Source organism: Rhinopithecus roxellana, chromosome 19 (genome assembly GCF_007565055.1).
Source record: "Rhinopithecus roxellana isolate Shanxi Qingling chromosome 19, ASM756505v1, whole genome shotgun sequence".
In the NCBI taxonomy this organism is placed as follows: domain Eukaryota; kingdom Metazoa; phylum Chordata; class Mammalia; order Primates; family Cercopithecidae; genus Rhinopithecus; species Rhinopithecus roxellana.
Window position 1 is genome coordinate 29,544,260 of NC_044567.1, and position 26,430 is coordinate 29,570,689.

At 41.5% G+C, this 26,430-nt stretch overlaps 1 protein-coding gene across 12 annotated transcripts in view; it reads right to left on the minus strand.

The window, feature by feature from the left end:
• TOM1L1 (target of myb1 like 1 membrane trafficking protein) overlaps positions 1-25,895 on the minus strand; it is a 59,655-nt gene extending 33,760 nt beyond the window's left edge. For 4 of the 12 annotated variants that reach the window (XM_030922857.1, XM_030922855.1, XM_010357432.2 and 1 more), the window contains exons 1-7: positions 25,665-25,885; positions 22,839-22,923; positions 20,811-20,889; positions 13,406-13,555; positions 12,028-12,153; positions 11,169-11,273; positions 9,721-9,837 (exon numbers count right to left, since the gene is read on the minus strand). In XM_030922857.1, coding sequence (XP_030778717.1) covers positions 9,721-9,837; positions 11,169-11,273; positions 12,028-12,153; positions 13,406-13,555; positions 20,811-20,889; positions 22,839-22,923; positions 25,665-25,722 — 720 coding nt within the window. In that variant the 5' untranslated portion in view covers positions 25,723-25,885. Of the gene's footprint in view, positions 1-9,720; positions 9,838-11,168; positions 11,274-12,027; positions 12,154-13,405; positions 13,556-19,592; positions 19,601-20,810; positions 20,890-22,838; positions 22,924-25,664 lie in introns of all 12 variants that reach the window. The other 8 variants (XM_030922860.1, XM_010357434.2, XM_030922863.1 and 5 more) reach the window with 7 other exon arrangements.
• Between the last annotated feature and the right edge of the window lie 535 nt (positions 25,896-26,430).

Consider the following 26,430-nt stretch of genomic DNA (forward strand, 5'->3'; position numbering starts at 1 on the left):
GGCATTTAAAACCATTGAAGAAGGCATGAATTGTTAGTGAATGTTAATTGGACAACCAGCCACCAAATTGAAAAAATAAATGAAGGTAAAGTCTCCATCTCATACCAAGAATACAAATTTGAATTTTAAGTCACATAAAATCCAGGGGAAGAAAGCTATTGATTCTGTTTTTACTGAATGATTACATCATGTTAGACACTAATCTGGGAGCCAGAACCTGGTAATGAACAAGACAAGCCTTTTGGCATTTCCATTCCAGTAGGCAAAGACAGCTGACAACCACGCAAGAAAAGTGTCAGACGCTGTGAGTGCCAGGTGAATAAATGGTGATGTGATAGGACAGTGGCTAATTTTAGACTGGGGAGTCAAAGAAGACCTCTCAGGAGAGTAACACGCACGCTAAGATCAGAATGATAAGAAAAAGTTCGAGATCAGCCTGGCCAACATAGTGAAACCCCATCTCTACCAAAAATACAAAAAAAAGCTGGGCATGGTGGCAGGCGCCTGTAGTCCCAGCTACTCGGGAGGCTGAGGGAGGAGAATCACTTGAACACAGGAGGCAGAGGTTGCAGTGAGCAGAGATCGTGCCACTGCACACCAGCCTGGCTAGCCATTTGAAGATGGGGAAGCGTTAGAGTCAGGGATGAAACGGCTCCCCAGCAAGAATGAACTCAGCGCGCTCAAGGAATAGGAAGGAGGTTGGTTAGCAAGCATGTACCATGGAAAAAGAAGTATGCTAAAGATGACTTGAAGGGCTCTGTGGCCAGAGTAGAGAGGTTTGGTTTTACTCCAAGTATAGTGGGAAGCCAATGGAGGGTTTCCAGCAAGAAATAACACGATCTGGTTTACATTTTATTTTATTTATTTTATTTTTTGAGAAGTAGTCTCAATCTATCACCAGGTTGGAGTACCGTGGTGCGATCTTAGCTCACTGCAACCTCCACCTCCCAGGTTCAAGCTCCCGGGCAGCTGGTCGCCTCAGCCTCCTGAGTAGCTGGGATTACAGGCGCCTGCCACCATGCCTGACTAATTACCTTTTAAAAAGCCATAATACAACTTTGGGAGGCCAAGGCAGGTAGATCACCTGAGGTCAGAAGTTTGAGACCAGCCTGGCCAACATAGTGAAACACTGTCTCTACTAAAAATACAAAAATCAGCTGGGCATGGTGGCAGGCGCCTATAGTCTCAGCTACTCAGGAGGCTGAGACAGGAGAACGGCTTGAACCCGGGAGGCAGAGGTTGTAGTGAGCCGAGATCGCGCCACTGCACTCTAGCCTAGGCGACAGAGCAAGATTCTGTCTCAAAAAAATAAATAAATAAAATAATTAATGAAAAAAATAAAAAGCTATAATGCAGACACTCAACTTCATTAGTCATTAGGGAAATGCAAATACAAATCAAAATCAAAACTGTAATGAGATACCACTTCACACCTACCAGAGGGCCATTAAAAAAACACACAATGGAAAATAACAAGTATTCATTGTGGAGAATCTGGAATCCTAGTAGTACTGTATACTGCTAGTAGAATATACAATGGTGCAGCCATTGTGCAAAAGAGTTTGACAATTCCTCAAAAAGTTAAAGTCACTATATGACCCAGCAATTCTACTCTTAGATTAATACTCAAAAGAAGTGAACACAGGTATTCAAAGAAAAGCCTGTATGTGAATGTTCATAGCAGCATTACTCACAATAGCCAAAGGTGGAAAGAACCTAAATGTCTACCAATGAACTGATGTATAAAATGTGGTATATACAATATTAGGCCATTAAAGTAATAAAATTCTGATACATACTACAACATGGATGAACCTCAAAAACATTAAGTGAAAGATGCTAGACACAAAAAGTCATATATTAAGTGATTCCACATATATGAAATATGACATGTCCAGAACAGGTAAATCCACAGACACAGAACCAGATTGGTGGTTATCCACAGACACAGAACCAGATTGGTGGTTATCTGGAACTGATGAAAGGCAGAAAGGGGAAGGGCTGCTTATTGAGCATGGGGTTTCCTTTTGGGGTAATGAAAAGGTATTGGAATTAAATGGAGGAAATACAGTTGAACCTTGAACAACACGGGTTTGAACTGCATGGCTCCACTGAGAGGTGGATTGTTTTCTGCCTCTGCCACCCAAGACAACAAGACCAATTTCTCTTCTTCTTCCTTCTCAGCCCACTCAGCAAAAAGATAAAGACCAAGACCTTTACGACCCATGTCCACTTAATGAATAGTAAATACATGTTCTCTTCCTTATAATTTTCTTAAAGAATTTTTTTAATTTAATTTTTAAATTGAGACAGGGTCTTACTCTGTTGCCCAGCAATGGTGCAATCACCGTTTACTGCAGCCTCAACCTCCTGGGCTCAAACGATCCTCCCACCTCAGCCTCCCCAGTAGCTGGGACTGCAGGCATGCACCACCATGCCTGGCTAATTTATTTTTTTGGAGCGACAGAGTCTCACTATGTTGCCCAGGCTGGTCTCAAACTCCTGGATGCAAGCAATCCTCCTGCCTCAGCTTCCCAAAGTGCTACGATTACGGGTGTAAGCCACTGTGCCCAGCCTTCCTTACAAGTTTATTTCTTTCTTTTTTTTTTTTTTTTTTTTTTGAGACAGAGTGGCACTCGGCCGCCCAGGCTGGAGTGCAGTGGCGCCATCTCAGCTCACTGCAAGCTCCGCCTCCTGGGTTCACGCCACTCTACAGCCTCAGCCTCCCGAGTAGTTGGGACTACAGGTGCCCACCACCATGTCTGGCTAATTTTTTGTATTTTTTAGTAGAGACGGGGTTTCACCGTATTAGCCAGGATGGTCTCAATCTCCTGACCTTGTGATCCTCCCGCCTCAGCCTCCCAAAGTGCTGGGATTACAGGCATAAGCCACCGTGCCCAGCCTACAATTTTTAATAACAGTTTCTTTTCTCTAGCTTAGTTTAAGAATACTCACATATGTATATGACATACATAATATGTGTTAATTGACTGTTTATGTTATTGATAGGGTTTCTGGTCAACAGGATATTAGTAGTTAAGTTTTGGGGAAATCAAAAGTTATACATGAATTTTCGAGGCCGGGCGCGGTGGCTCAAGCCTGTAATCCCAGCACTTTGGGAGGCCGAGACGGGCGGATCACGAGGTCAGGAGATCGAGACCATCCTGGCTAACCCGGTGAAGCCCCGTCTCTACTAAAAAATACACACAAAAAAAACTAGCCGGGCGAGGTGGCGGGCGCCTGTAGTCCCAGCTACTTGGGAGGCTGAGGCAGGAGAATGGCGTAAACCCGGGAGGCGGAGCTTGCAGTGAGCTGAGATCCGGCCACTGCACTCCAGCCTGGGCGACAGAGCGAGACTCCGTCTCAAAAAAAAAAAAAAAAAAAAAAAAAAAAAAAAAAAAAAAAAAAAGTTATACATGAATTTTCAACTACATTGTGGGATCAGTGCTCATAACTGCTATGTGTTGTTCAAGGGTTAACTGTAGTTACAATGAATGTATATTTATTTTATTTTTATTTTTTGAGATGGAGCCTCCTGCTGTTGCCCAGGCTGGACTGCAGTGGCGCGATCTCTGCTCACTGCAACCTCTGGGTTCAAGACATTCTCGTGTCTCAGCCTCCCGAGTAGCTGGGATTATAGGCGCCCACCACCATGCCCGGTTAATTTTGTATTTTCAGTAGAGACAAAATTTCACATGTTGGCCAGGCTGGTCTCGAGTTCCTGACCTCAAGTGATCCACCTGCCTTGGTCTCTCAAAGTGCTAGGATTACACATATGAGCCACCACGCCCGGCCCTGAATGTACATAAATGCCACTTAATTGTACCTTTTAAAATGGTTAATTTTATGTGATATGAATTTTGCCCCAATTTAAAAAATGCTATATAGAATTTTTTTTTTTTTTTTTTTGCACAGCACTGTACTCAATATCCTGAAAACCTTTCTCGTAACAAAACACCTAAAAATGCTAGATATTAAAAATATTTTAACATTTGTGCCTACACTTTCAAGAGAGCATGAGAAATCCTCAAAGGCTCAAAACCAAGTAAGATATAAAGACTCAAGCAGCAATAAAGGAACAATGGTTCACAAGGCACCTATCTGCCAATCTCCAGTAGAGTTCTCAGCAGATGCAAAGGACTAAGCCCAGGGTGCAACAAGATGGGAAGCTGGACCAAAAACCCCTCCTACACTCAGGTGGAAGCCCCACATGACTACTCCCTATGAAAGTCAGTGAATCAGAAAAACCTCAGCCCCACAAAGCGAGATGGCAAGCCAAATTGTGTGTCAGCGTCGGTTCTTGGTGGAGAAAGTGAAAATACTTATTTTTCCTGATAAATCTAACAGCCTTACTATATGCTCATCTCTAGGGATGAGGCTGCCTGCCTTCAAAGTTTAAAAAATCCTAATGAGCGCTGATTATTTTTCTTCTAACTGCAGAGGTTCCTAGATTCTTTTGGAAACTAGCAGTTCTTGGGAGGAGAGTCCTTTTTTCTGGCCTTGACAGGCACCCTGGAAGTTCCCTGCTCCTGAGTTAGTGGCTCAGACAGTTGTTTTCCTCGCCATGTGAGTGCCCAAGGCCTATTCAATCTTGCTCTGATTTTGAGGTTAGTATGGGCTGCTTCTGGGAAAAGTCCTTTGGAAGGGTCTCTTTCACTTGAGTGGGGCTGTGAGCTCTGAGCTGCTCTGATCCCACCTGCTTTATCAGGCACTGAATAGTCTCACTGTTCTGGAGGCCTGATGGTCAGTTTAGCCTTTTCTGTAATCCTTGGGGTTTATTTTTATTTTCATATTTCTTCTGTCATTTCAATGGGATTTGGGGAAGAAAGAGGATGTAAATATATTTTGGCAAGCTAAAAAAAAATTGTGATTATTGGTTGGTTTGGGGAGAAAAATGCCTGTTTTACAGTTCACGTAGCTGATTTCAAATACTTTTATTCCTTCTTTACAGTTGTACTCCTTCTATCAGAGTATGCCCGTGGGCCCTCACTGACCCCCAGCGTGGGTGCCACCTCTGCTGATGACTCCCTAGGCTTATGCCGAAGCCTCCAAAAGGCCCTGCAGTTATAAGGGGGCAGCCAACCAGGGAGCCAGTATTATCTGGGGGTTCTAACTGTACTGACCTGACTCCTTCAGATGGGTGTGAGAAACCTTTGAAAAAGTACACCCTAAAGAATTCTTTGTTTATGACATAAGGTTAGGGGGGGAAAAAAAGAACAGAAAAACAAAAACACCAAAAAAAGAATTCTGTTTCTCCACAGTCTGTCTTTGTTGATTTCATTCTGAAATTCTTAAATCAGATAAACTTCTTGTCCTTTTTCTCCACAGACGATTTAATTGAATTATTTCAGATCAACCATAGTGGAGTTATTTAGACGTAAAAAACAAATTAATTATTTGTCAAAAGAAATTAAGAATAGCGCTCCCCACACCAGATCTTTATATGTCACTAACAAAAAGCACACAAAGAAAAATAACATTCCACATTCAATAGTCTCTATAAACAAATTGATCCCCTGCCAGAACCTATTCAATTTGAATTGGCCATGAGTAGTATTCTCATGTTGATTTATAACGTAAGACTCTTTACTATTCAAGGCAAAACACAGCCCTGAGCTCTGGCATTAAACAGCAACCAACAAATTAGTATTATCCTTGCAAAATTCAACCAAACATCTGCACCCAAACACTCTGAGACAAAAAAGGCACTTCAGATTGGAATAAAATATAAAACTGGATTCACATATTTAAATGAAATGTTTCAGTGTATGTTTACTGAAGGATTGTATGCCACAGATGGATGAGAATATGAGACAAAAAGTCATAAATCATTTCATTTTTGAGCTCTGAAAGGCCCAGGAAGAGCAGGTGGAACTAGAAATATTGCTGTGGCCGTTTAAAAAAATATTATCTGCCACATATCCATTTACTTTGATATTTAATTTTTCAATTTTAGTTTAACACATGTGATAACATCATGAGTTAAAAAGTTTATATCTGGAAAAGCCTCCATTATGGACTACTACATTTGAAATCTATTTAATGATGAATTTTCCTTTTTATATCCCATATAAAGAGGATGTATTTAATATTACTCTGGCTGTCATCTAAGCTCTTCATTTGATACATAAACTAAGTCCATTGGTAGTAAATGACTTGCCTAAGGTCAAGAACCCCAAGGATCCTTAGCAAAATGTTTTAATTCTCCTAAGATATTCCAAAAATAATATACTTAAAGCCACTGATCCAAAATATTGATTTATTTCTCAAAGTGTACTACTCTGATGTTCTGCAGAATATCAGCAGATATTTGGCAAATTGGGATTCTTTAGTTATATAGGTTAACAAATGTTGGGTTAAACAAAGACTCTTAGCTATATCAGTGAACTTTATGCACCTCCAAGAGGAGAAATACAGTAGACAATTGGTTTTGCAAACGTATTTGACCAAAGATGCCACTTTCTACCCACAGAACACAGCATACAACCAATGAGAAATACTCTCTTGTTTTCTAGAGTCTTGTCTTGCTTCCTGAGAATTTATCATCATAACACCACCAGAAGGATTTTTCTAAAATCTGACCTGGTTATGTAGCCCCTCAGCTTATACCCTTTCAACAGCTCCCTTCTGTCAGCCTGGTCAAGCCCACTCTTTGGCATGGCATAATCCTCCATTACCTGTACAGGTCAGCTCTTACCTCACCTGGAACTTTATACTCCCACGTTGTGGTTTACATCCTCTTCTCATCCCTACACACCTGAGCGATACCACAAATTCACATCCATTAACGTTGGGGTGGGGCATGGCAATGAGTTCCTTAAGAGGAATTTCTGAGTCCCCAGTGGTCTCTGGGTATAGGCTTGCATGGATATAGGAGAAATGACCTCTGGTTTTTTTATTTGTTTTTATTATTTTTTAAACAACCCTTTAAAAAACGCTTCTAAGCCTGGAGACAGCATAAAAGAGAGCAAGGCCCAGTTTTGGCCCATAGGCCACAGTTTGCTAACTCTTGAATTAGACGACAGCACAATTCAGGATATTCAAGGTTGCCCACAATGAGTACTGCCTAGAACATGGAAGGAATATGAAGGGTGCTCCATGCCCAAAAGCCAGAAGCCAAGAAGCACAAGGGGCTCTAACAGATTGGTTGAGGTATAGCAGTGAAATAACCAGGCAAGACAACCCCTGCTCATGCCCCTTCCCTCATTTAAGACCACATAGCTGAGAAAGGAGTAATGTTTCCAGGTGGAAGCAATGAATTAGGACAGAGGGATAGGGTATTATTTCTAGGTGTTAGTAGCATTCAGGAAAAAAAAAAAAATAGAGAATACATAATCCAGAAGACCAGCCATAAATGGGTCCCAAACAGCATCATCCCATGTTGCTATACCATACTCTGAAAACATTATCAAGCACAGCTGTAGCAATTACAGTCTCCCTTCAGCATGGGTGAGCTGGGTCAGCAGAGAATGCAGAGTAGTTGGCAGAGAGTCTCACACAGAACTGAGCTCACTAACAGCAATCCAGCTGAACACTGGAGAAATGCAAATTAAAAAGACCAACAAAAAAATTTGCAGAATCCACAGAAGAAACAAAAAAGCAGTATTAAATATAATTATTATTCTTGGAAAGATAAAGAAAAGTAGAACCATGAAATGAAAGAACTATTACAAAAATCCAACATATTTTAAAAATATTTTAACATTATATACATATTTGTACATAGTAAATATTTTTAAAGTATATATTTTTAAATAAAAATAAACTGTTGAAACATTTATTAGAAGGACTGAATAAGCAACCCAATGTACAAGTTTTAGAGAAATACATTAAACAGAGAAATTATCCAAGAACTTAGAATGAAGAGATGAAAAGTATAAAAGAAATGTTAAGAGACAAATGAATCCAACTGGAAGTTTCATCATCTTAAAAAAGTTCCATAAGAAGAGAATAGAAAGAATGGTAGAAAGGCAATATTTAAAGTAGGAGCTGAGAATTTCCTAGAATTAAAAATACACATGAGTCAATAAGGCAAAAAAGCCTATCATCTACTAAGTAGGATAAGTAAGGAAAACAAACATCTGCCCACACATGTACATATATCTCTTGATAGGGAACAGTAAAATTTCTGAAATATTAAAGTAGAGAAATAACAAATGCAACTAGAAAAAAATATAAATCAAAGGATTAAGAAGCAGAGTAATATAATACTTCTATCAGCATTAGTGGGTGTAAAAGAACAATGAAGCAGTATCTTCAAAGGCCTGAAGAACAAGAATTTTGTGCCTAGAATTTTATATCTAGCTAAACTAACCTGCATTTAACATGACAATCAAAGGACATTTTTGGATATGCAAGCACTCAAAGTTTGCACCAAAGTTTACCAACATAGGTGTATTTCAGCAAGGAGAAAACAAACTATTCAGGATAGCAGTGATATATAAGAAACATCATTGGGAAAATTTTTACAATGTTTTTTTGTTTCCCAAATAAGAAATGAGCATGGGAAAAGTTATTTACTAACAATCTAAGAAGTTAAAGGAGGCCGGGCGCGGTGGCTCAAGCCTGTAATCCCAGCAATTTGGGAGGCCGAGACGGGCAAATCACGAGGTCAGGAGATCGAGACCATCCTGGCTAACACGGTGAAACCCCGTCTCTATTAAAAATACAAAAACTAGCTGGGCGAGGTGGCGGGCGCCTGTAGTCCCAGCTACTCTGGAGGCTGAGGCAGGAGAATGGCGTAAACCCGGGAGGCGGAGCTTGCAGTGAGCTGAGATCTGGCCACTGCAGTCCAGTCCGGGCGACAGAGCGAGACTCCGCCTCAAAAAAAAAAAAAAAAAAAAAAAAAAGAAGTTAAAGGAAAAATAACACATGAGAAGTGGGGAGTGGGTATCTGAGAAAAGTAAAAATATCTTAAGCTTCTTAGCAACAAAGGGACTTAGAAACTAGAAACTGATTTTTTTCTCTAACTGCTTCTAAAATTAATAAGTTTTAAAATTTAAAATAATTAGAAGAGCAAACCAGTAGAGGGAAAAATATGTATACAGAGTATGTATACATTTTATATGTATACATATAAAAATATGTATACAGTATATGTATACAGAGACATAGCAGAAGGCATAAGAGGACTGTAGAACTACTCATGCAGGTCCAAATGCCCTGTCTACTTGTTCCTCTACAGCTCAAGCACTGCCTCCATCTAGACCGTTCCTAAAAACCTCACATCTTTCCTTCTGCCCACCCATGATCCCACCATACACTGAACAAATTTATATTACAGTATCTATAATACTTCTTTATGTTTGTTGTTTACAAACCAATCTTGCTCATTAGGCATAAATTCTTAAGGACTAGAACAGCCTCTTCCTCATTTCTACATCCCTTCCTATATCACAGTTACTCAATGTTTGTTGAATGGATGAAAATAGAGGCAATTTTGACATACTTAAAACAACTAGAGAATTGATTGTACATGACCAAGGTTATAACTTATAATAAATTATTTGTTGCAAGAGGCTAAAATCCATGTCTAAGTCACTACTGCATTTCTGACAAAGTCATTCTTGGATATTTTTGTTAAGTTTAGAAATCAATTGAAATCAGGATGTAGGAGGACGTACTAGACAATATTAAGGTGTCTTCCATCTCCAAAGCTCAGAATTTAGAGAATAACTTTAAGAGACACTTTGACTGATTGTCCCTGAAATCGTACAACACCTGCAGAAGCTCTATGTCTTCATGGTTTTCAGACCCAGGAGTATTCTCCATCAATATGGCGGACATCACTCGCACATTCATTTTCACCATATCCAATTCACTGTGCAATTTTCCAATCTGTAGAGAGCAACACAATCACTAGTCAGTGTGACACACAGAGAATAACTACCTTGTTTCCTGCCCCCATGGGACATTTGCTGGAAGAAAAAAATACTTCTGCAAAATTTAATATTTTCAAACTTAAATTTAATTTCATATAAATATACACACAGTTATTTTACAATGTATACCTTGTCACCTTCTAAAAGGACTTGAGATCTCTTGTAATAAACCTCAAAATATGCTTTAGGAATTTTAGAAATGAAAGGAAAAATAAAAAAAGGTTAGAACCCAATATGGAGAGGGGAGAAGTACTAGGTACCTAGCAGAAGGAGGTACCAGAAACCTGGATAAAATGGCAAAAGTTATCCTAAGTTTCTTGGCAACCGACAGGATAAAAGGAAAACAAATGAGGGTTATCTAGTTCTCATGGTATTAAAGAAGAAAGAATAAAGAAACACTTTTTCCTGTATTAAATTCTAAGAGGAATTAGTCACATGAATTTTTATATAAGAAAAAAATAATAACACAAAGTCTTCAATTATAGTTCCTTTACAGCGGAACGGAAATGGGCTTCATACAATAATTGCTTATCTGAAGCCTGTAATCCCAGCACTTTGGGAGGCCGAGGTGGGCGGATCACAAGGTCAGGAGATCGAGACCATCCTGGCTAATATGGTGAAACCCCATCTCTACTAAAAAAAAAAAATACAAAAAACTAGCCGGGCGAGGTGGCGGGCACCTGTAGTCCCAGCTACTCGGGAGGCTGAGGCAGGAGAATGGCGTGAACTCGGGAGGCGGAGCTTGCAGTGAGCTGAGATCTGGCCAGTGCACTCCAGCTTGGGTGACAGAGTGAGACTCCGTCTCAAAAAAAAAAAAAAAAAAAAAAAAAAATAATAATAATAATAATAATAATAATTGCTTGTCTGTACCTTGGACAAACTGATATACACAAAGAAGTAAATACAATTCAGTTGGCATAATAAATACAAGTAATAAGACTACCATTTATAAAACTCTCTGAAATATGTGACAGTCCTACCAGAAGTAACAGGAATTAGCTGATGGACACTAGATCCAGTCCACAGTCAAGGCTCCACAAAGCCATGAAAGCCACTAGGCAAGCACAACTCTTACAAAGTTGGGCTTTGAAAGTAGACAGAACCAATGGGATTAATCCTTCTTGGAACTGAACTATAAGTCACATAGTATGACTAAGCCTCAGTCTCTTCCTCTGTAAAATAAATGTACCTACATCTCCATGTTGTTAACCAGAAAGGACAAACTGTATATAAGGTGCTTACAAATCAGGAAAACACATCAATAAATACAGTGATTGCTGTTGTTACCTGTTCTGGGACCAATGTAATAGTCGAGTTCTTTGGAGCAATTACAGAAGAAAGAGCTGGTGCAGTAGGGACAGATGTTGGAGGATATGATGAGATTTGAGCAGTCTATGAGTATAAAATATGGTAATATTATTATGTGAATTAACATAGCCACCCAACGCCAAGTTTTTTCCATTCAGCTAACTCAAGTACTCTCAAAGTCCTGTGTACAGGGTATCTGCCCGGAGTAAATCATCAACTACACAACCCGTCCAGCATTTTGTGAAGAATGCTAAGCAAATGAGACGCCCATAATAAAGCATGTATTCAACAAAAGGTGGCTATTAGAATTATCATTTAAAATTTAATAAAATGCCTTTTTTTTTTTTTTTTTTTTTTTTTACCAAGGGTTTAAGTGATAAACTGCCATGTGAGATTACTGATGCCTTCTCTTTGGACTGTTAATAACAAATGATAGCTCAATTCATGTCAAGTCTTTTTAAGCCACAGCTGACAAGGCATCTCCTTCTCCATCAATGACCCTCCTTGGGTCAATGCCACATCTCCAACCTTGGGTGGCGAGGTGAAAGCTCAAGGCTCTAGGCCAGTGCTTCTCAACATAAATGTGCAGAGAAAACACATGGAAATCTTGTAAAAAGGGAGGTTCTGATTAGTCTAGGGTGGAGCAAGTCAAACAAACTTTCACACTTTAAGTAGCAAAATCCCAAGTCTCGGTTATTCTATGAGATATTGCAATATCCTTCTAATAAATTCATCTTTTTCCTTAAGCTTAAGTGGATTTAGGGTTGTCTCCTGCAATGAAAAAAGACCCAAGTGATATACTACTATACTCTCCATGGGTCAAAGAATGGCCTCCTACCTCTTGTCTTGCTGTTTCAGCCTCTGCTTCTGAGGGAGGAAACTGAACGCCTTTCTTAAGCAGGTCGAGGTATATTTCTTTGACTTCGCTTACATCTACACCTCCTGGGAAACCCTGTGACCAAGTCTGAATTCAAGAGATGAAAAAGTTCCAGAGTTAAAACAGCAACAAAACCAAAACACGATTCTTCTTTTTTTTTTTTTTTTTTTACACTATTGCCTGGGCTGGAGTGCAATGGCACAATCTCAGCTCACTGCAATCTCCACCTCCCGGGTTCAAGCGATTCTCCTGCCTCAGCCTCCCGAGTATCTGGGAATTACAGGTGCCCACCAACACGCCTGCCTTATTTTCTGTATTTTTTAGTAGAGACGGGGTTTCACTATGTTGGCTAGGCTGGTCTCGAACTCCTGACCTTGTGATCCGCCCACTTCGGCCTCCCAAAGTGCTGGGATTACAGGCGTGAGCCACCGCGCCCAGCTGAAAACACAATTCTTAAGCTCCTGATAGAAAATGAGAGATCAATAATTATGTACCCCACTCAGAAAGAGAAAGCTACTTTTGAATGCCATGGGCAAAATGCTCATTTTCCAAGGCTAGGAAAATATAAAATATTTTATTTTATTTTTATTATTTATTTTTTTTGAGACGGAGTCTTGCTCTGTCGCCCAGGCTGCAGTGCAGTGGCGCGATCTCAGCTCACTGCAAGCTCCACCTCCTGGGTCCACGCCATTCTCCTGCCTCAGCCTCCCAAGTAGCTGGGACTACAGGCGCCCGCCACCACACCCGGCTAATTTTTTTTTTTTTTTTGTATTTTTAGTAGAGACGGGGTTTCACTGTGTTAGCCAGGATGGTCTCGATCTCCTGACCTCGTGATCCACCTGCCTCGGCCTCCCAAAGTGCTGGGATTACAGGCATGAGCCACTGCGCCTGGCCCAAAATATTTTAAATCAGACTTCCATGCCTCAAAATCTTGAAGAAACCCTAGGATATATACTATCAATTGTTTTTTGTTGCTCTGAATCCAAAATTAACAGATTCCAAAACAACATCAGTAGCTCTTTTTCCAAGTAACCTTGAACTAGTCAGTTAGCTGGAACAGTTTCCCAACCTGCAAAATGAACATACACATCATTGTCTTTCCTATTTTACACAGATAAAATAGAAACTGAGAGGAAAGTAGGGAAATGACTACAAATCTTCAGAAAAAGAGTACCATCCAATGCCAAAAACTTATTATTACACAGAAACTAAAAATTGTAAAAATGCTTTTCTGGCTCAATCCAGGACATATAAAAGATAAGCGAAACTATCAGGAGGTACGCTGTGAAATCCCTAATCTTAGAAATTTACCATCCCATGAGGTATACAACAGACTTACCTTAATGAAATTCAAGATTCTATTCTGAATGTCTAATGGCAAGTTGTATCTAGGATTCAGTAGCTTAACTAAATTCTCTTTAACAAATTCCTTCTTCACAATCAGAGACTGGAAACTTGGGCCACAGTTCTGCACGCACATGTCAATAAGCTAAATTAGAAAAATAAATTAAACATTATATTTATCTGGCAAAACCACCTCCTAAAAATGTAAGGGAAAAAGTGCTAAATAATAATTTCCACCAGCATACTAATTAACAAACACAGTTTAGTATCTACTAAAATATATGGCAAAATGTTAGGTTCTGGGGATATGTGGAAGTATGAGCATAATGTAACAGTCTAGAGGACAGACTCATCGAGGAGTCCCAGCACATCCAAAAGGGAATTAACAGCAATGCAGAGTACTAAATGCTAAATGCTGAAGGGACGTGCAGGCCAAACATATGAGCTACAGATGGAATAATATCTGTCCCAGTTTACCCAGGGTAGCACAGGTATATTCCCAATGTCCTGTTTATTAATGATGACACACCCTTTTGCTTTCAGAAATGTCCTGGTTTGGATGATGAATTACACAGTCACCCTAGCTATAGGTCCTTATAGGCAAGAGTGATTATTTAGGGCTAGGTGATCTTACAAGACTTTTGGAAAAGGCTAATTGGAAGCTGGGCTTTGCAAAATGGCTAAGAGCAGTAAAAATGAGTATAGAGCTATATTCCAGACAGAGAAAATGTATGAAAAATATATCCATGTGGAAAAGTGGGTAAGTTATGAAGGGGGAGATAAGTACTCTGGTCTGTCTCTAGCAGAGGCATCTTGATAAAGGTAAATTGGGGACACTGGAAAGATAGGGTAGATAAAGTCTGTCCAGGTTGTAGAGAAGTTTGTGTGGCAGTGCAAAGGGTATGGATATTATCTTGAAGGCACTAAGAAGTTACGGAGGGTCTCTGTTAGTTCATCACCATCACACCTTTACCCTGAAATTGAGGAAAAGCTTAATGTGTGCAAAGTAATATTCTGGATAGGTTGTCAGGCAGCACTCTGCAAAGGCAAGTGGAAGGAGAAGAAACCTGGAATGACAGAAAGATCCACTAGCAACCCACTAGTTCAGGCATGATATACAAAAGGCCTAAACTAAGATGATGTGGGTACAAGAAAAGGAGTCATGACAGAATTATGAAGGAAGAACTTTGAATGACAGTGCTGGTCAAAAAATGAAGATGACTGAAAGTTAAGTGACTCTCATTCTGCATGAGGACCCCTGTGATGGAAATTTGGAAGAGGGGGTGGTATGGCTGGTCTAGGGGTAAAAATGATGGGCTGAAATTTAGATATTTTGAGTTCAAAAGATAAGGGACATTTAAGTAGGTGTTTAGCAGTGAGCTGGACACACACAGCTATAGTCCAAGAGAGTGAAGGACCAAAAGTGAGTTATCAAGGCTGCCTACAATGAGAAGAGAGGAGGAAGGGCTGAAACACTAGGGTTCACCTATTACACGGGCCAAGGAAGGCAATCAAAGAGTAACTGACAGAAAATGAAGCACAAAATCAGGAGTACATAAGGCACCCCTTTGGTAAAGTCAAAAGAAAAGTTTCCTGGAGGATGGGGTGTTATACAGTTAAGAATATGCACTAAGGAACATCAGTTCCCTTGCAAAACACATTTGCAATAAAGCAACATGAGCAGAAACTTGACTAAGAAAGAATGAGCCAATACTGAAGAACTGCATGCAGAAAGTCGATTTCTAAAAGTAATCTAAAAACAAAATTAAATCTTTAGTTTCCATGCTACCACCTCAAATTAGAAAGGTCGTGGAAACCATAACATGACCAGGATAATCATCTCTGCAGAACAGAAGCCCTAAAAATGGACTTCATGCCATGCTTTGTCTTTGTATTTTTAGTCTCTCTTTAGTGGAAATACATAAAGTGGCAGCAGGTATGAACGCTATAGTTTTAAAGCACTGTGACCAAGAAAGTAATCAGAAAACACAGAAGGTGAGCACGTGTAGCTGTGTGAAATACAGCGAAAACCTTTAAGGCAAAGGAAAATAAAAGCAAAATCCAAAACATACTAAGATGAATCTATACTACTGCAGGTTAAGACAAAGTTGGAAAGTTGAATAACATGCCATTTAGCTTGATGGATTATTATAATGAGTATAATGAGTTTTTAATGGGTGAAATGCTGAAAGGAAATGTGCCTCTAGCTCAGTGTGAGTTTACAGAAATATTTCACCTAACTAGTTGTACAGTCTTAGGCAAATACATAGGCTCCAAGTCTCATTCTCCCTAGGCGTATTTCTTGCTAAATAATTCACAAACCAATTTTTTTTTTTTTTTTTTTTTTTTTTGGACACAGGGTCTCACTCTGTCATCTAGGCTGGAATGCAGTAGTGCAATCTCGACTCACTGCAACCTCTGCCTCTTGGGTTCAGGTGATTCTCATGCCTCAGCCTTCTAAGTAGCTGAGATTACAGGTGTGCACCACCATGCCCAGCTAATGTTTGTATTTTTAGCAGAGATGGGGTTTTGCCACGTTGGCCAGGCTGGTCTCGAACTCCTAGCCTCAGGTGATCCACCCACCTCAGCCTCCTGAAGTGCTGGGATTACAGGCATGAACCACTGCACCTGGCCCTCACAAACTAATTTTTATCTTTGGTGCAACAAGATTTTATGATAATGAGTAACACTCCCAGGAGGAACATGCACAAAATCAAAGAGTCAACATGAAGTGCTAAAAATGTGAACATCTGGAGATTAGTAGTCATGCCTTTTGTGTTTTCCCATTAGAATCAAGAATGCCAGGACTAATTACTTCTACATCACCTCCTCTATTATGTCACCAGAACCTCTTTCACCCTCCAACTCACTCAGATAAGTAATAAAACCTACTGTGGCAAATTAAATTAAAATTAAATATGTCGTTTTCACATATTCTGAAATTGAACTTGGTGCAAATGTGTTCAGATAACCTATATTTGGAAATAAGACAAATAAGAATCCATAATCTAAGGTGGGATTGAAAACTCTGGAGCCAAGGAACAAAGAGAGACTGAAGTGGATGACTCCAGGCTTCACTGATCTTTTGGGCTTAGCTGGGCAAATCACTTATCCTAAGCCTCAGTGTCCTTATCTGCAAAATGGACATAATATCTCCCTCTAGAGACTTGTTGAAAGGCCCAAATGAAACATAACAAAGAGCGTGACACAAAGCAGGACCTCAATACATGGCAACTATTTAGATCATCTTCCACGGAGAACTTCCTAGCAGGACTGAATGTGATGATTAGCTGACCTAAGTATTTTAAGAGAGGGCTGGAATCAAAAGAGATTTTCTCACTGTAAATTTCCAAACCAGGCACAGTGACAACAACCAGGTTTCAGGGCCATCAGAGCTACACCTGGGCCATGAATAGTGCCTTCACCAAGGTGACTACCCCAACCTAGAGGCCTCAGTCTTCTCAGTCCCTCCAATTGCAACAAGCTCCTGGGGGCACAACCACATGGTTTTGTTTTGCTTTGTTTTGTCTTGTTTCGATAGAGTCTCACTTTGTCACCCAGGATGGAATGCAGTGGCACAATCTAGGCTCACTGCAACCTCCGCTTCCTGGGTTCAAGCAATTTTCCTGCCTCAGCCTCCCGAGTAGCTGGGATTACAGGCACATGCCACCATGCCTGGCTAATTTTTGTATTTTCGGTAAAGACGGGGTTTCACCATGTTGCCCAGGCTGGTCTCTAACTCCTGACCTCAAGTGATCCACCCTCCTCGGCCTCCCAAAGTGCTGGCATTACAGGCATGAGCCACTGCACCCAGCCTGATATTTTGTTTCACTGGTAAATTTGCCAAAGGAGAATAAACCAAGCTTTTCCTTCATTATTCTTTTCAACCACATTTTACACATCTTATGAAACCCCTGAAGCTCACTGCTTAGGGGGAGCTCCACAAAGGCCTATTAACTAATTGATTCTTAGGAACCTGTTCAACCACTTTCCATTTGACACTAATAGTAGCCTCTTGCTGAGATTTATCACAATTGACTCATTCAAGAAGAGAATACTCCCTGGCTCAGAGTAATAAAGCCTGGAAACAAAATTCTGCTGAAACACAAAACTGCTCTACTGACTGATGGTAGGAAATCATAGTACAGTCAGTTCCATTAAAGCCTAATCAAGGTTAACACGTCCATGGAGAACTCAACATGACAGATAACATAAGGAATATTTATAATTGAATTTGACAGGCTCTCATCACTTTACATTAATAAAATGGAAATGTCATATATAGGGATTACTTTTTAAAGAGTTTACTAGTAAACTTATAATTGCGTTTGACAGACATGGGTGACTCCTTCTGTGACTAATTCCCCTCATAATTAAATTTGGCTTATGTGAATATGAAAGTCAGTTTTGAGGCCCTAAGCACACCTCTGCAAGGCAGGGAGTAGTCTGAGGTGAGGTGACTGGACCATTAAATACACAACTTGGGGAAATCAGCATGAAGATATGAAGAGTTAAAGGCCTATTTAAAGAAAATCCAAGGAAAAGCCAGGTGTTTTTCCTGACTTTAATGTACTGTGACCCCAAGGATGAAGGTGTATTCTGACTTCTGACTCTTGCCTGTTTTTAGGCACAGGCTTTAGATTCTCTTGTTCTCACACATTGGACAGAAACCATGAGGTAAGGGAGCTACCGATCTGAGGTGGAAGAGATCATGGGAACGGCAGCGAGCTGGTAGTCAGGCTTGAGAGATTAGACTACCTGATGAGAAGGAAGAGTGGAAGCCCAAAGAGAAATAGAGGGCCAGAGGCACGACACTCTGGAATAACCCAGCTTCCTCAAGGAGGGTCCCTGGTCCATCATCATAGTGAGGGAACCATGATGGAAGAAGATATGGAGGTGGGATTAAGAAGCAACCACTGACACATCAAGTAGGCTTGGGCACAATGCAGAAAGCAGCAAACTGTTATGAATGGTGAACACCTGTAAAAAGCAAAACTAATACCACCCCATGCTGAAATATTGAAGGGGGCATAAATTAGTCTTCTGCCCTTCTCTTCCTTACTCAATTCTCCTAACCTTTGGCACCCTTGAGATATCCCAGATATACCACGTGAATGGCTTACGTGAATATTAAAGTCAGTTTTGAGGCCCTAAGCACACCTCTGCAAGGCAGGGAGTAGTCTGAGGTGAGGTGACTGGACCATTAAATACACAGCTTGGGGAAATCCACATGAAGATATGAAGAGTCAAAGGCCTATTTAAAGAAAATCCAAGAAAAAGGGTACATCTACCCATCTTTCTACTTTGGTTCTACAGTACCTTCCATTAGCCCTTGAGTCTTCCCAGATACTAGGAGAGATGGGATTAGGTGTGTGTATGAGGGTGTGGTGCTTAATCATTAATCCAGTCAACATCTGATATACCTGGCCCTGTACTACACAGGAAGAAACTAAAGATACAAAGGAAACACAGTAGCCTGCTCTTTTAAGAGGCTTGATTCGTTCTGAGAAACAAAGAGGTATGAGGCAAGGGCATGGAATTTAGAATCTGAGGACTGGGATCAAATCTTGCCTGTGCTATGTAACAGCTATTTTCATTTTGGAAATAAATCAATTTCTTCATCTGTGAAATGGAGTTAATAATAGAACTACTTCACAGGGTTGTCAAGAACATTGCTCAGGTGCCAGGCATTTCTATCAGTGACCCATCATTCCGGGATTTCTCCAGAAGTGCCTCACTCCTCTCTCCACAATCTCCTCCATTCTGTGACCTTCAAGAGTTAAGGATAGGTGAGAGGTCAAAAAAAAAAAAAAAAAGTGAAGGGGGAAAATGCCTCTAAAACTGTATTCAGATCCCAACGTGAAGGGTTTCTTTAATGATCAAATCATGAAGACTGTTCATTGCATTTCTGCTCATTCAGTGAGCCTATGCAAGATGTCCATTTTCTTCTACATGTAACTAGAAACCAGGAGCTATGCTCACATATGCCCCAAAGTCCTCTTGATAAAGACTAATGCTCCTAAGGCAGTGTGATGCTGGCTGATTAGTGCCGTGACCATGCACAGTCTTGGGCTGGGCTGAGATAAACAAAGGCGTGCAGAATAAATCAGAAAGCTACACAGCTCACTCTCAGGCAGCAGGCAGGGCTTGCAACACATACTAAAGTAAAAAGGACAACTCACCAACGTGACTGAAGAGGTCATATGGCCAAGGATGGTGGGAAAATGGGAACACGTCAAATAAGAGTCCACACTTAAATAACAGACAATACAACACACAGGAGAATTGCTTAAACCAACATAGAACATTCTCCAAATCATGCCAGGCAGCAGAACTCGGTTGGAATTTAATGAGCTGAGAGCATCTCAGGATTCCACAAAGCTGTTCAAGTGAGGTAGAAAGCTAACAGGGAGGTATTTTTCAAAAGTTCAATTCTCCTCATCTTAAATTATGGTTAATTAATACATGCACAAACTTTTTTCTTTTTTTTTTTTCTTTTTTTAAGAAGGAGTCTTGCTCTGTTGCTCAAGCTGGAGGGCAGTGGTGTGATCTTGACTCACTGCAACCTCCACCTCCTGGGTTCAAGCAATTCTCCTGTCTCAGCCTCCCGAGTTGCTGGGACTACAGGCACACGCCACCACGCCCGGCTACTTTTTGTATTTTTAGTAGAGACGGGGTTTCACCATATTGGTCAGGCTGGTCTCAAACTTCTAACCTCAGGGGATCCACCTGCCTCGGCCTCCCAAAGTGCTAGGATTACAGGCGTGAGCCACCGTGCCCAGACACAAACTTTTTTTTTTTTTTTTAAGAGTTGAGGTCTCTCTTTGTCACTCAGGCTGAGGTACAGGGGCATGATCATAGCTCATTGCCATCTTGAATTCCTGGGTTCAAGTGATTGTCCTGCCTCAGCCTCCTAAGTGGCTTGGGGCTACAGATGCAGGCTACCATGTCTGGCTAATTTTTAAATATTTTGTAGAGACAGGGTCTCACCATCTTGCCCAGGCTATTGTCAAACTCCTGGGCTCAAGCAATCATCCCACCTCGATGCTGGGATTACAGGCATGAGCCATCACACCCAGCCAATACACAAAGTTCTTGATCAGTTCACCATGTATGATACATGTTAACCACTAATTCCTATCTTCTGACCAAGAACAATTGATTTTTCAGCAACAAGCTCTTCCCGTGAAATTAAATGCTATTACAAAAAACTAAACTTTCTTTATTCTGCAATTCTCATAAATGAAGAGTTTTAACTCATACTGTACACAACTCTTAGGTAATCTATTAGCTAACCCATTAGTTTTCTCAGAATACTTGCTTCTTATTTTTTACCCAGGATTAAAAATGTAACTATAGCTTGAGAAATTGAGTCTTAATTATAAAATTAAAGTACTTACTGACAAGGTAAGTTGGATTTCTTTATGATTGTAGTTTTTGGAAATCCTTTTCTTCAAAGCTTTCACTGCATCTTTTGGCCTATGGTAATAAATACACTGAAATCACCAATTTAGGCATTGCTGAAAACAAGCAGTCTCTCTGAAAAGCAACATGCATTTGGAGAGAGGAATGGCTAAGGAGAAAACCAAGACCTTGGTTCTACTGTGGGACTCTACACGAATGACTTAACCTCTTGAACCTAAATTTCTTCACACATACAGACAATACCACCTATCCCCTTATGAGAATCAAAGTATTTTTGTACAAGTCTATTACCTAGAAAGCACCACCCATGAAATGTGCTCATTCCTGTATCCCTCTATCAATGCACAGAACCAACTTATAGAAAATGCAACTTCTGAAACAACGAATGTTTATTAAAACTATTAGTATTTCCTGAGCACCCTACAGACAAGGGGATGTAAGAGGAATTACAACAAACTAGGTCAGCTGCCAATACGCCACAATTTTACATTACAAAGAACTGTTTATAAGGGTCCAAATTTAAGATTCTCTTTTTGTATTATCAATGAATTGATATTATCAATGAAAATGTTCCCAGAGGAACTAAACGTGGTAAATAGAATTATAGGAAAAATACCATACACACTTAAAAGTACTAACCAGCATGTAATCCCAGCACTTTGGGAGGCTGAGACGGGCGGATCACGAGGTCAGGAGATCGAGACCATCCTGGCTAACACAGTGAAACCCCGTCTCTACTAAAAAATACGAAAAACTAGCCAGGCGAGGTGGCGGGCACCTGTAGTCCCAGCTACTCGGGAGACTGAGGCAGGAGAATGGCGTGAACATGGGAGGCGGAGCTTGCAGTGAGCTGAGATTGTGCCACTGCTCTCCAGCCTGGGCAACAGAGCAAGACTCCACCTCAAAAAAAAAAAAAAAAAAAAAAAAAAAAGTATTAACCATAAGTACTTTCCATTTATTTATAATAAACAATTTTGATGTTTTCTTTATCAACATAAGCTAGACTAAATCTCTTTTACTGTCAGTTATCACTTTAATATGCACAGGAAAATTACCAGAATTGTATTCCTAAGAATAACTTGTAACTGACTACATGCAAACCAGTTCGTTCTTCTTAATGACTTTTTTCTTATAACTTCGATTCTCTAAAGTTTAAGAAGTTTAAGGGCAAAAGATAGCACATGCTATAAGAATACAGCTAAACATGGGTGAGTTGACATTCAGAAGGAAAAAAATTGTCCTGTGACAGGGAGGAAAAAAGACTGCTAGATTGTTTCCTGCTTACTAAAGACAATTGCGCAGAAATAGGTCACCACCAGGAGTCAACCAGCTTCTTGATAATATTTGACGGTTTCATCAAATACTGGCAATGGGAGCTGGAGATACTCTTAAAGAAGGAAACAATCTCTCTTTTTCTATCTTTTTTTTTTCTTTTGAGACAGAGTCTCGCTCTGTCGCCCAGGCTAGAGTACAGTGGTGCAAGCTCGGCTCACTGCAAGCTCCGCCTCCCGGGTTTACGCCATTCTCCTGCCTCAGCCTCCCAAGTAGCTGGGACTACAGGCGCCCGCTACCACACGCGGCTAATTTTTTGTATTTTTAGTAGAGACGAGGTTTCACCGTGTTAGTCAGGATGGTCTCGATCTCCTGACCTCGTGATCCACCCGCCTCGGCCTCCCAAAGTGCTGGGATTACAGGCGTAAGCCACCACGCCTGGCCTTTTTCAATCTTTTAAAAAGAAGGAATTTGAGCTTCACAGTGACAAAATTTGTTAAAGAAACTGCCAAGAGGAGAAAAATGATAGTGGATTTATAGACACTCCGCATGTTGAAGCAAGCAGCTGCCCCAATATTTCAATCTGACAAGTCTTCAAAAGGTAGAGGGCACTTAATGAATGACGAAAACACTCTTTCAACAACAAAACTGAAACATTTGCAAGAGAAAACGTGCTGTAGTTCTGATGCTTCTTATCAGAGGCAAATACAGGGAAACTATGCTGTACTCACCCATCCTGGGTAGTGTTAATTATGTCACAGATGTGCATGAACTGGCCCCAATCTTCAGTCTGAACTCCAGCAAATGTAGCCTTTTCTGCCAAGAAAAAGCTGTTGAGTCTGAGCTACGACAGAATAAAAAATGTCTGGTATTCCTGAAATAATCTGCCTAGGCTGCACTAGCAAGTGTCATTAAGTGTATATTGCCAAAGGGCAAAGTGATTTTTTTTGGAACAGTTCTCAGTAATTCAGGAATCAATCAGAACCCAAGTTCGGAGTGCTGTTGCAGCAACAGTAATGAGTGATCTATTAATAAAGACTGCAAGCACAACACCTGGCCACAGGCCCAGGACAGGCCAGCTAAATCTCCACCTGCCTGGCTTTCAAAGAAGGGAACTAGGGCTTAGTGAGCAGCTACCTACAAGGTGAACTGCATAGTGCTACGTATTTTGTCATATGCAATCTCATTTAACCCACTGTTAGAGATGAGACAGAAGTTCAGAGAGGTTAGGAAATTACCAAAGTCATACAGTCAGTATGAAGTAGAATTGGCATTCAAATCTAGGTTGTTTGGTCTCACTGTTTGTTTTTAAAAACAATTTATTCTCTGGGGGGACAGGAGGAAAGAATTTTTACAGGCGAGAAGTAATCCGCTGGTCTTAGGAGCCAAATATTGGCACAACTCCAAATAAAAGTAATATATTTATTCTCCTATCATCTTAATCTCACGATTCCTTCTAATTTTACCAATTATTATAACTTCAACCAATACTTGCAAAGACACTGCTTATCTCGACTATGTAAAAACTTCCATTGCATACACTTTTACTATCAGCCTTAATTATTTCAAACTGGCATTGAGTAACTATTCAAACTAATAATAATAAGCATCGAAACTAACCACAGCTGCACCAGGCTGACCAGAATGCTTCTGCACTTGGAACCCTATCATTAGATAATCAGGCAATACAAGATGTTACCTGGAAAGGGTAATGGAACACTCAATATGAATGCGCTAACATCTTCCTAAGAGAAGGACAAGATCCCTAAGAATGAAAACACGGGGTTCTGGGGGAAGTGGAGAAAAAAACAAAAAGGATAGAGAAGGGAAAGAAAGAATAAGGACTTGTTTCGGGGAACCCCAAAATTTAGCTTGCTTTCAATCAAGGAAAAGAACCACTTAAGGCCGGGTGCGGTGGCTCACGCCTGTAATCCCAATCACTTTGGGAGGCCGAGGCGGGTGGATCACCTGAGGTCAGGAGGTCGAGACCAGCCTGGTCAGTATGGTGAAACTCCATCTCTACTAAAAATACAAAAATTAGCTGGGCGTGGTGACGTGCGCCTGTAGTCCCAGCTACTCCGGAGGCTGAGAAAGGAGAATTGTTTGAATCCGGGAGGCGGAGGTAGCAGTGAGTCGAGAGCTACTGCACTCCAGCCTGGGTGACAGAGCGACACTCAAAAAAAAAAAAAAAAAAAGCAAAAAACGAAACTTGAATTTGACATCAAACGGACAAAGCTTATCTTCCTAGAAAACTCCCATTCACCCTTAGAAGCCACAGTAGAATCCATTTCTCCCTTCTGGTAAGTTTTGTGTGTTTTGCATTTTCTTGCATTGCAAAGGTGCGCACAAAACTGTGCGGATCTTCCCTACAAGAAAGTGAGTTCCCTCAGGTTTGAGATCACGTCTCACCTTGGCCTCACCAGTGCCTGATCCAGGTCCAGACACATAGCTGACAGTTAGTCCATGTTTACAGAATTAAAAAATTAAGTAGATGAATTGCTGAAGTTTCTTTTGCCTATGAAGATACAGTCTGAACCCATTTCTGTTCAGGGTTCATTCTAATATCCAACAAAGCATAGCCATTAAGGGAAAGCATCTCCTCAATGGTAGCTACTCTGACCATTTTATAAGGATGTGTAAACTAAGGTTCTGTTTAAGTGGTGTATTCAGTGTCACAGCAGTTAGTAGAGCTGTGATCTAAATTTTCCAAATCCGGCCTCTTTACTACAACTACTAGGTTCTCACGATTTCCTCACCCCACTAAGTTCCTGACATCATCACACTTTGCCTGGCATTAATATGCACTCGTGCCACACCCAATTCCCAAGGGAGGAATCAGGGAAAAGAAGGAGCAGTGAGCTGGTGCCGGTAAGAGTCCAATCACCGGCTTCTACATACATCATGCAAGGTACATTTGGAGGAGAGAGAAATCATTTAGGTGGATGCCGGTGTAGTCCCTAGCGGCCTGCAAGAGACCTCCGTGCCCCCAGATGGCTCCTCTGTTCCCCTCCTCTTCACTCCAATGCCAAGCATTTTCATTCTCTTTGTTTACCCAGAAAAGCAATCCAGGTTGTATAAGTTTGGCACTATTGAGAACTGGTTTGGGGAGACCTGCCCCTCACAGTAAGGTCACATCACTTAGTCTCCCAGAGCCTCCTCTTCTGATCTGTAAAACGGGCATAACAATACCGTGCCCTAGAGAGTGTGCCTTTAGGAATAACTTTCCCCTGGCCGAGAAGTTTCTGGTGTCTCCTCGTGGAGGCCCAAACACTCCATGCCTGACTCCCGCGGTTCACCTGTTTGGTTCCACTCCCCAGGAGGCATCGAAAGGAAGGTACATTTTTGAGGACTGCGGGTTCTAGAGAGAGTTGGCCAAGAAGGAAACGGACGAAAGGGGGCCGGGTGGAATGCGGGTGCCCTGGGAAAGTTGCTGGGGGAGGGGAAGGATTTTCTCCAAGTTGGACTAACTCCGTCCTCTGCAGGCCGAGAATGCATTAAGCAGGAAAGGATCCCACGGTCCCCTGCCTCCCTGGGCGTCTCTCCCCGCGCCTTCTTACCTATGAGGTGACCCACGGAGGTCGCGTAGGGATCCCGGTGACTCTTGCCAAACGCCATGGTAGCGCCAGAGGGCCGGGCCCAGGAAATCCGCCTCCACTGCTCTCTGGCTCCCGACTCCACCCGCTCGGTACCCTTGGCTCCTCCTCTTCGCCCGAGCGCTTCCCTGGCTCTGGCGGAGGCGGTGCGTTGTGCGCTGCCGCTGCGGGGCGCGGGCACCGAGCGTGAGGAGCCGGGCGCGGGGCAGGGACGCTAGGGCGGGGCTTCGGGACGCCCCGCGCACCTGCAGCGCGCCCTGCGGGACCGGCAAGGAGGCGGCGCTGCCCGCTGCAGGTGGTACAGGCGGGCAGCGGCGGGCGTATGGAGCCTGCGAGAGAGAGTGGCGCGGCCGCCCGCTCGGATCCCAGGTGGGCTTTTCGCCCCGCGCAGGAGGAGCAGGCAGCCCAAGATCTCCAGCTTGGGAAGTAGAGACCCGGGCTTTGATCCTCCCGTTTGCTGGGCAGATTGTCACTCTTCTCTGCGCCTCTTTGGCTGCCCTTGGTAGACCAAAGATAATAAGGGGTTAATAACACAAATTCAGAATTGTGAGAATTAAGGGAAGGACGTAAACCGATTAGGTCGGTGTCTGGTACCCACAAAATAAATAGTTAACCACTGAATAAATTGCGTAACTAGAAATATTTACCCTCGACCTGCCTTCGCCCTACAGATCCGGGAGGGGAGGTTTGCGCCCTGCCCTTTAAAGCTGTAGGTGATGTCTAGGAGGAA